The 10650-nt window shown below is 37.6% G+C and overlaps 2 protein-coding genes across 2 annotated transcripts in view; both read right to left on the bottom strand.

Moving 5' to 3' along the window:
• tm7sf2 (transmembrane 7 superfamily member 2) overlaps window positions 1–7781 on the bottom strand; it is a 10592-nt gene extending 2811 nt beyond the window's left edge. The window contains exons 1-11 of the mRNA XM_008332344.3: window positions 7628–7781; window positions 7038–7119; window positions 6011–6207; window positions 5658–5712; window positions 5320–5514; window positions 4759–4862; window positions 3863–3982; window positions 3597–3765; window positions 3439–3519; window positions 3217–3339; window positions 2876–3043 (exon numbers count right to left, since the gene is read on the bottom strand). Coding sequence (XP_008330566.1) covers window positions 2883–3043; window positions 3217–3339; window positions 3439–3519; window positions 3597–3765; window positions 3863–3982; window positions 4759–4862; window positions 5320–5514; window positions 5658–5712; window positions 6011–6207; window positions 7038–7110 — 1278 coding nt within the window. The 5' untranslated portion in view covers window positions 7111–7119; window positions 7628–7781 and the 3' untranslated portion in view covers window positions 2876–2882. The remainder of the gene's footprint in view (window positions 1–2875; window positions 3044–3216; window positions 3340–3438; window positions 3520–3596; window positions 3766–3862; window positions 3983–4758; window positions 4863–5319; window positions 5515–5657; window positions 5713–6010; window positions 6208–7037; window positions 7120–7627) is intronic.
• A 653-nt stretch (window positions 7782–8434) lies between these two features.
• vps51 (VPS51 subunit of GARP complex) overlaps window positions 8435–10650 on the bottom strand; it is a 5552-nt gene continuing 3336 nt past the window's right edge. The window contains exons 6-12 of the mRNA XM_017041468.2: window positions 10585–10597; window positions 10088–10325; window positions 9890–9973; window positions 9444–9578; window positions 9235–9356; window positions 8951–9038; window positions 8435–8867 (exon numbers count right to left, since the gene is read on the bottom strand). Of these exons, the coding sequence (XP_016896957.1) occupies window positions 8607–8867; window positions 8951–9038; window positions 9235–9356; window positions 9444–9578; window positions 9890–9973; window positions 10088–10325; window positions 10585–10597 (941 nt within the window). The 3' untranslated portion in view covers window positions 8435–8606. The remainder of the gene's footprint in view (window positions 8868–8950; window positions 9039–9234; window positions 9357–9443; window positions 9579–9889; window positions 9974–10087; window positions 10326–10584; window positions 10598–10650) is intronic.

A 10650-nucleotide genomic window follows, 5' to 3' on the forward strand; every position in this document is an offset into this window, starting at 1 on the left:
TAACATTGCAAATAATAGGGCGTCGGATGCCCGTTAGATTGTCTTACACGACTTGACGGTTGACAGAGCTCTTTTCCTTTACAAGAAAACACAGACGAAAATGTCACCGCAGCTGTCGTACATTTTTGACAGCCTTTTTTCTCTCAGTAACATTTTTTTTTCTCTTCCACTGTCCACAAAAAAAGATAAGCTCTGTATAGAAAAAGAGTGTGAGAGGTGCAGAGATGGAATCATTTTGTAGTTTCAGTAAGATTCGCCATTTGTCTAAATAATAATTCTGACAAAAAAAAAAATCAACAACAACAACAAAAATAAAACCACAGCAGCAACAACAACAAGGCTTCAAGCTGGTGTTTGAAAAAGGACATATCATCCCCTGCTGTCACCATGGAAACTAAATTATATTAGTGATTCCTCTTGCCTCGCACTCAAAAGAGAAAAAAATCCAATTCGTGTTGGTGTGCATGCCTGGCAGCTGCTACTCTCCCTCTCTCTATCTCTTACTTTACACATTCTCTCTCTCTCTCACACACACACAGACAAACACAGACGTGCTCGTCACTATATTTATGAGTATATGTACTGTAAAGTATGTACATGGCGACAACACAACCGTGACGCTTCTTTTCATGACACCGGACGTTCGCACACGCCGGCGAATCTCGCTCCGGATCTGTTCTCATTCCCACAGTTACTAGCGCTCTCTGGCTATTTCAGCCCCATCCACTGCGATAATTGTTTCAACTCCTTCTTCCCCCTCCTTCCCACGTCTGTGCTCTACATGTTGCCATGGAAACTGGCTACAATTGATTGAACGTGAACACCACCATGATTGAGAAATGTGCGACTGGCAAATGCCGGCACATTCAAACACGCGCAGACGTTTAAAGCACACGTTAGTATGCGTAGCACGTTTGATGCTGGGGGGGGGGGGGGGGGGTGTCACAGGGAGATATATTTATTTATATTACGCATTGCTCAAAATCGCCCACTGGCCCAGTCATATCCATTTTTTGACAAGCTTGCCAACTAGTGCATGCATTTTATCATTAGCTTTTGCCTAGAGTGCCCTCTAGCGGCTGTCAGTGCGAACAACAAACAACAAACGTGAAAAAATTATATATTTTGATATACAAATTCGCACCTGAGTATAAGTCGCAAAACCCAGCCAAAGGATGAGAAAAGTGCGACTTATAGTCTGGAAAATACGGTAGTTGGTCAAAGGTCCTACCTAATCTTTTAAGTTAGAAGCGATCTGCGTTGAATGTTATGAGTTGTTTTGTTGTTTCAGTGTAGCTAACTTTAACTAGAAGATGATTTATATTCAAGTGAAAGAATAGAGTTGTTTTCGATTGTATGTGGTGTTTTAGAATCATAATTTTAAGATTAAGATTTAAGATTACAAATTAGATGCAAAAATATTTTTAAAAATTTTAATATAAAATAATATAATTTTTTTAATTACTAGAGATTTCAGGTGATCCCATTGAATTCCAGGCGACCTCACATGGGGTCACGACCCCAAGGTTGAGAAAGCGGTTCTGTCAGTAGAAATAAAAGAGAGATGGAGGTAACAGGAATGGCTTAGTTGCATTTCCGAAGGCAAATATTATCAGTTCATACCATATTATTATTATAAACTATTAAATTATGATTATCGAGTATTCAAAAGAGGAGCATCTAACATTTGTCAAAGTCTAATACTAGTAATCACATTTTTAAATTGCTCTCAAAATGAACATCTGCAGCACTGTTATATTTATATGTTCATGTATAAAGAAGGGTTGACTTGAGAAGCGATGTAAAATATCTGCTTACAATTTAACAAAACAAACACACGCTGAAATATTAATATGACATAAACGCCCAAGTCTATGAACGCACCATGAATCCTGTCAACGTGTCATTACTATGAGCTTTTTACAGCTTTAGCCAAGTGGAAAAACAACACAAATGCTGCGTAGGCGCGACGTCAGAGGTCGGCTGTTTAAAAGGGTGAAAACTAGCGTGCATCTGCAGAGTGTGTCGCCTGTGTGCTTAGACTTGAATGCGTTCCAGAGACACGTTTAGAGCAAAAAACTGACTGATCTGATGTACATTCCTATTTTGGAAAATACAGATGGATCTATGCATTGAACTATGTAATTTTAAAAAAAATGTATTTAATGAAATGTATATGTTGCTCCATATTGTCTACAGTGTAGAGTGGTGTCCTGTTTTGTATAGTTATTATCTGTATTTGAAATTCTAAATACATGTAACAGGTAAGAAATTATTCCGTAAAATGATATGACAGAAACAATATCAGCTAGCTGTCTACGATGACGAAAAACAAGACACTTAACCACGTTCTTCAGTCAAAGTTTTGCGTGAAAAAATCCAGGTTTTTGAAGAACTGTTGTAATAAAGTACCAACAAAAACAGGGTCAATTCTTACCTGGCTGTTTGTCCCCATGTATTGAGAACCATTACCAACAAGAAAGTCCATTAAAAATGCAATATTCAACCATGGCTTACAGCCGAGTCACTACCACCATTGTCAATTTAAAGCATTTACTTTTTTCACGGTCTGAGGTTCTTTATTTATTCTTTGATGAGGTACATCTTCACTCCAAGAGGCTTTATAGCCATTTTTTTTCTTATGCCCAAAATGCCGGTCACCTTTTCATTAGGACTTTGGAATCAAATCTTACCACCAACACCACACCGCTGTGGTTTATAAATTCTAAAACTTTAAAAAGTCAAACGTGAATATTTTCTTACAGTGCCAGTCGCTGTTATTACCGGAAGTCCGTGTTGACGCGTGTTTAGTTTTGTATACTTGGTCCACAACAGCATGTTTTCAAAGTGCTCAGTTCAGTTCCACGTGTCTCACCTCATCCTCAGTATATGTACGGGAAAATCCTATACGGAACACGTTGGCAGTAGGATTCCCACGCCTTTCCGTATTTAGCCCTGCACTGTCGCTCGTCGCGGGATTCTCGGTGTATCAGCAATATGGTGAAATATGTGACATAAAAGTAAGGCAGCAGGTGTGAGAATCCTAAGGAAAGAGACAGAGAGGTAGCTTAACTGTACATCACAGTGATAAACACTAATGAGAAAGTCTTATTCAGCTGTGACTAAACGCTAAACAGTGACGTCTCTATGCTTTTCTCATGTCACTACAACAACACACAGCCTGAAAAAGAATTATTTTTCAGAAAGCTGTCTTACCACATGGCAGGGACCAGGCAAAGGCCATGGCCAGGTCACCGAGATAATTGGGATGACGGACAAGACCCCACCAACCAGACACAAGCAACCGCTTCCCTGTTGCTGTGGCGATTGTCTCCAGTTCTACAAAAAAAAAAAAAGGTGTTTTTCTCAACACTAATCTTTGCTGTCTGTAATAATGAAATGTCTTTCTTTTCATGAACTTGTTAAAAATTAACTAACTTGCAACACTTGGATGTGTGGGATCTCGTCTAAACTGGTTTTTCTGTGAGTTGGATTTTCTGAAAATGTAATATCCAATACCTGAAAAAAAAAAAAAAAAGACAAAAAATGTTGCCATCACTCACGTAAACACTAATGAGGTCCTAACATGTTATTACCATTCAGTGTGATTATAGCTGCAGCTCTGAGGAGGCTTAGGTGCTGTGGATGCATGACCAGAAATATTGCCTGCAGGCTGTATGTAAACGGAACCCAGGCCAGGTCACCAAAGGCCAGCATGAAGCCAAAACCATCATGCACAATGTCCATGGTAGTCAGAACTGCTTCCTGTCAATTGAAGTCAGGGAAAAGTATGTTAAACGGTAGGACAGTTAAAACTCTCTGGAATTGTCTTTTGCTGCATACAGTAGTCTCTGAACTTCACCTCATTCCACAGAGCATCTGTAACATAAAGCAGCTGGAAACTGTTCACCAGGATCATGGCCAGGGAAGGAGAACCTCGAAGCTCCACCTCTTTCATCAACATGCCCAGGTTTATGACCACCTAACAGAAGTCAATGTCATACAGCAAATATTAGATTATTTCCTTAATTTAAACAAACAAACAAAACATCTTGAACAGTAAGTTAATATACATCTGAAAAATATAATATAATTCATATTTGTCCAACTGCCCGATAATCGTTAAGCAGTGGCAGTGAAGTGTCGAATGTGTAGATGTTTTTTAAAAGGAAGAGCTAATAAGACTCCCCAACTCTTTTACTGTTCTCAGTTGGTGATGTTCACAAACTTTCTCTCTTCTACCCACATGGCTTCATAAAATGAAAGACCTTGGGCAAAGCTCTGTACTCAACATGTCGGTTCCATAGTGTAGCGGTTAGCACGCCTGCCTTGGAAGCAGAGAGTTCCAACTACATGCTTGGCGCTTGCTAGGGGCAGCCTATTAAAAGCATATCGGCTGCTAACACAACAATTTCCCAAATATGGGATCAATATAGTTTTTTTTTTTAATATAAAGTCAGAGGAGAGAAAGGTGACAGAGCAACATCGCCCTCTGTTGGTCTGGTTCGGCTATGAAACAGAACATCATCAGTGTTGATCTAATTGAGATATGTCAAGCAAGTCTCATGTCTCATGATGGCACAAGGGAGAAGTTGTTATTAATAAAAGCTACAGAAAGTTTCTTGTACATTTTCTTCTGTTAAACACATGCATGTATTGTACAAAGCTCTGGATCAAGTGTAAATGGCACAATCAGAGTCATTAAGTATGGGAATAAACGTCGAACCCTTAAGACTGATAATCTGCAGAACAACTCACCCAGCCAATCAGACCTGGTCTGAGCTCACAGAAATATTTGAGATCAAAGTTTCCAATCCGGGGATTTAACTCTCGTCCGATATAAAAGTCATACAATGGGTTTCCTAAAAAAAAAAAAAAGGAAAGAAAAAGTTAAAGCAATATTTAATAATAATAATAATTACCAATAAATAATGAAAACAGCAAAACAAAAAGTGTCTTTTCCCCCTCTATTTTTGTGCAAAAATGTACATTTGATGAATCTTTATATTTAGTGAAATATAATTTTACAAAACATTTCCTGAACATGAAGAATTTGTGTATATTTTTTTTTAATTTTCAAAATTTATCAAGTGGGTTAGATTGAAACCCCAAGTGGGCAGTTTTTGGCTCGTGGGCCGTATGTTTGACACCCCTGATATATGTTACATATATTTGATGTTTTCTAACATAAGTCTTCAATCTGCCATAAAAAAATAAATAAATAAATAAAATAAAAAAATATTATGCAAAGTGAGAATGAAACAACTAACTCATTTTTAAACACCCAGAGCCATCCTTTAACCATAGATCAACACTTACCGGTGTTCCCCCCCGGAGCAAGAGCGTGGGGAGGAGCCGAGAAAGAGCGGATGTAGAGGTAGGTGGCGAGCAGAAATGACAGTACTGTTGCACATACTGCCAGAGGCAAAAGAAGCTCAAACAGATACCCAAAGGGAGCGCCGAGCACCAGAGACAGCATCAGCAACACGCTGGTAACACACAGGCCATGGAAACCTGAGAAAGACACAATGAGAACACACAAAACATGATCTAAGATCTGGGAATAGAAGAGGAAAAAAAAAACACGATGATTGACTAATAATATCATTTCTGATGTATAAAAGACCACATTGATTGAACTAAAAACTCAGTCATACCATTAATGGGATACTTGAGGCGCGTTCCATCTCTGAGCACTAATCCTTCAGACACCTGCAAGTTGTTTTCATGTTAATTACATGGTAACAAAAAACAAGAGCATAAACAACAAAAAAGGATGGCTGTTGCAGGTAAGGGAAAACTGAACTCAGTTTATTCAAAAATAGTTACATTAAATGACATGGACGACTGAGAACCTACACAGACATGAACTCACCTGTACTACTAAAATCTAACCTTTATTTAAAATGTGTTGAATAATTCTAAAAAAAACCAAACAACTGCAACATAAACTAAGAGCATATACTGCATATTATAATATGTTCAGCATTGTATATAGTAAACACCACACCTTCCCCAATGGCAGCAGATAGAGAAGAGCATGAAGAGCAAGCCATCCCAGCAGTATCACTGGGGCCACAGGATTCCACAGTCTTTCAGTGGATGGGAGTGGAGGAGGCCACTGAAAGACGGAGGCCTCGGGGGACTGACACAAGCAGATCAGTGACAGCACAGTTAAGGGGAGAAAGATTGGTATGAAAACTGCACCTATAAGACAAAAGTAAGGAAAAAAAAAACCCCATCAGACATGGTGACAACAGAGACAAATGATTAAATGATGTATGTAATTCAATGATTATGGATGCACCGAATATTTGGACACCAAAAATTTTCGGTTAACAATGGCCCAAACGGGCAATTTTGGTTTTATGCAATTGCAGTGCCTTGATTTTTCTGAGGTTTAGTACACAGACACACTCAAATATGGTACACTAATGACAATATTTATATTGGCCCAACCCCTCAAGTGTTTTGCTTCTACAGCAATGAGTTTCATTAGTTATATGAAATCATTTTTCTCTATTGTATTTACTGGAAAGAATATCTTGGTGCGTAATGGATAATCCCAAACGAGTTAAATAGAAAATTTGAAATGCTTAATAACTTGTGTTTAGCAAAAATATTTGTCAAACGCTTACTTATACTAAAAATTGTTTTCACACAAATGTCCAACAAACAAGACTTAACATTACAGTATTTGGCTTCGTATAAAGAGACAAAACATTTTTACAACAATAAATAATACCAAGTCAAATATGGTTCTCAGTAATAAACAGTGCAGTTGTTGTGCGGAACCATTAATATGTTTCAAGTTCAAGTTGCATAATGAAGTCTTTACTTTAATTTTTACCAATATATTTGAGTCCAGACTTGTGGTCTTGTAGTCAATTAAATTAGCAATGTCAACAGGTTACAAATGTTTTCTAAAAAACCCTTTCCTCTCTCATGTGGAAGGCCAAAATAGAAAAGTAGCTAACAATAGCAATGTATGATGAAAATACAATCATTAATATGAAAAATAATCAATTGTGACTTACCCAAAGTTCCTCCGAACTCCTGTTCTGTACTGTTTGAAGGTCTGTGTTTGGTTTCCTTACTGTTGGGCTCCATTGTTGAAATCTTGAGTAAAAAAAAAAAGTAATTAGACCAAGTTTGGTTAGAAAATCGTGTAATTAGTCATTTAAACATGTTATGGTTTGTTTATTGTGCTGAAATAAATACATTTAGCAATGGTTAATAACATAATGTTTAAAACACGTAAATTTAAACTTTGAACAAATCCTTTAAATAATGCGGCGTTGAATTTACCGAACGTCTGTTCATCTCTATTATATTGAAATAAAACGAAAATATGTTCACTCAGTAAGCTACTTCAAATTGTTGTCTACTGTTGGCTACATTTAAAAGCATTAATTGTTGGACGAAGATACTTTGGAGGTGGCTGTGAATGTAATAATTACGTGTGTACTACTACTAATACCTGTACATTAGTTACAGTTACCTGTACACTAGCTAGTTATCGAACTCTTGTGTCCAAAGTTCAGTCGTTCACCTTCACATGACACGTTTGACATAAAGCTAGAGTACAAAGCAAATGTATTTAATGTAAAAACGTGTAAAAACTTACCAGAGTTCAGAGAGAATTTGCAGACGTTACAAGTTTTAAATGTAATTCAGAGATATCCATCCAGCAGCCTATGTAGACAGAAACGTCCCAGCATACGTATAACGGAAGAACTGCCTCTTGGCCAATCAAATCTCACGCACATCATCAGAAGAGGGCGGAGACAAAACAGGTGAGCCAATAGAATTAGCTCCTCAGGTGGCGACAGTCGACAGAAAGAAACACTGAGGATGTGCAGAGGCCCCTAGGTTGTCTTAACTTGCTTTTAATTCACATTACAACAAAAATTATATATATATTCAAACAAAATATATCCCCATATCATGAAATTAAGTTCAAATAAATATTTTTAAACATGTTTATCGTGTGTAAGGCATGCACAGCAAACAAACTGCACAAGTCACATTAGTGTTACAAATAAATAAAAATTGGTCACCATTAACAGATACTAGAGATATTAAAACATGATTAACAATAGTCCCCACCTTGTTCTTCAATCACTTTACATTTTTGATGTTTTAATATTTGACAATCATTTTAATTTAATTTAATGTTAATATGCTTTTCCAGTTGAATATTTAAGGGTTTAAAAGTTGCACTTAAATATATCAATACATTTCCAGTTGAATATTTAAGGGTTTAAAGGTTGCACTTTAATATTAAATCAATACGTCAAATGTTGTATGTTATTTGTGTTTTTTTATATACAACTTTTTAAATTTGTTTTGAAATTACTTTTTTAAAACTTTTTATTAAAATCATCGTGATATGCTAGTTTTGCTATTAATTTACTAAAATATCCAAAAAAAGAAAGGCCAATCTAACAACTTTTACCCCAACTAATTTCCTCAAACATCTTTATTAATTAGTCATCTGGAAGTAAAAAAAAAAAGACCTTTACAAATAAAATACTTGTGTTCCAGAGAGAAATTACTGAGCTTCACAGAGACTACTTTAATAAAGAAGCAGAATACTTTAAGCCTTAACCACGTTCACAGATTACCTCAATTACACTCTGCTCCATTGGAGCAGGATCTAGGCAGCGGTGAGCAGAGCTGCATACTATCTCATCCAGCAGGAAGTGAACGAGGTTCTCGTCTGATACAAAGCGCCACAGGTACATCTGTAGGTAATGACAGTCCACCTGGATCTGCTGTAGGCCGTAGCGGCCAAAGGTGCGCAGGCGAACACATTCCAGGAACGTCTTTAGACTAATTTTGATGATCCCTGTCATCACAGAAACCTGATATGTTGGAGGGAGAGACTGTTATTGTAACAGAAGATCAGGTCACAATTTTGACGGCTTGTGAACCGACGGTCACCTACCTTGTTAAATTCCACTGAGCTAAAGATGTCTATCCTCTCAGAGAATAGCTTGTGGATGTTGCTCAGTAGATTTGTATCAATAGGAGCACTGCAGAAAAATCCCAAATGGGAGTGGAAAAAAAGATAGATAGCTAAGATAGCTAGATAGATAGAACTCTATTAATTCCTTGGGAGTTCCCTTTGGGAATTTAGGAATTGACAGATTTTTACTAAAGAAAATATGAGCCAATGAACCACCTTTTGACCTTACTTTGCTGAAGTAAATACAGTAAAAAGTCTCATACCTTGGAGTGTAGCTGGCAGCATAGCGTGCTTGTTGCCTGGAGCTGCTGTAGACAGAGAAAGTCCTTTTGCTGGAGTCACTGCTGTGCGCTTTCCTCACACCTTCCTCATATAAAAGACCGACCTGCAGCAGAGCACACGGCGTTGAAATAAACAGTCTGGCTCTGCACAGTGAATAGAGCTGAACTGCGGCGATGACGCAAAGATTCACCTGCACGTCAATTGAAGTTGTGTCCTCCACGACTCTCTTCATCACAGCTCGAACATTTCGAGGCTCAATGGTGTTGACCCAGTCTCGTGTTTCCACGCTTTTTCTCAGCATCTGAGAGATGATCAGACCTTGAACCTGCAAAAAGAAACGTTATAAAAAGGGCCAAGAAAGCAAGCAAAGAATTATCTGATAAAGACAGGTAATACCAAATACCCCAACATTATATACAGTCTATCGTTGTGACTTAGGGGCAGCCTGAGTTTGACTGTTTGATGCATGAAAAACACGTTTTTTTCTTATCTTATTAAATGTGTCGTGATAAAATAAAAACAAATATTCTCAATAGGGAATAGAGATTGATAAATAATTCACTATGAAGAAAGCTATGTTTGTGAAGGATTTGTCCAGAGTATTTACATACAATCTGATATTTACTGAATGATTACCTTGACATAATGGTTAAGTAATTTCTGGGCCGCCTCCCTGGCTTCTGCGCATAAGGCTGTGACAGGCGTCACAGGACTGTGGTGCTGAGAAAGAAGGAAAAGAGGACACTGGCAAGCGTGTTTGGGCTGCGGAAATACTTTTGCTTTTAAATATGTTTTTCATGAATAATATGTAGTGTTCCATAACATGTATAAGACCTGTACAAGGAACTGTTCGTCAGTCAGCGTAAGTATGTAGGAGATGGTGGACGTTTCATAGTCCAAGCAGAGGCGAGATAGCAGCAACAGAAGCACCGGAGGAGTGGAACCACCTTTGTCTCCAGCACTCTCACAAAACTGGCGGGAGGATTGACACACGAACTTTATGAAGTTCACCACCAGGCTTTCACGGACGCCTTGACTGCAAAATTCGCCCTGCAAGGAAGAGAGAGACACACTTTAATCCCTATTGTAATGGATATCTCCACGGATTAAGAAGGAGAATGTAATCTAATTGTAATATCAGCATATGTGCAGTGTGACAAAGACACAGACGGACCCAATATGTTAATCTAAAGACAAGATTTTATAAGAACGGCATCGTGTCCTTAGTTAACTTTTGACACTTTGTAATTAGGGAAGAGAATTTGAAAGCATTTTAAGTCAAATGTGAACTAGCTTTTTGTTAATATTCAGAAATATTCATGTTTCAACACTGAATCATCCGGGCTGGAAGAGATTCATTTCATCATGTTTTTTTTTTTTTTTTTTTTTTTTATCTA

This window comes from Cynoglossus semilaevis, chromosome 19, assembly GCF_000523025.1.
Source record: "Cynoglossus semilaevis isolate Cse_v1.0 chromosome 19, Cse_v1.0, whole genome shotgun sequence".
NCBI classification, from domain to species: domain Eukaryota; kingdom Metazoa; phylum Chordata; class Actinopteri; order Pleuronectiformes; family Cynoglossidae; genus Cynoglossus; species Cynoglossus semilaevis.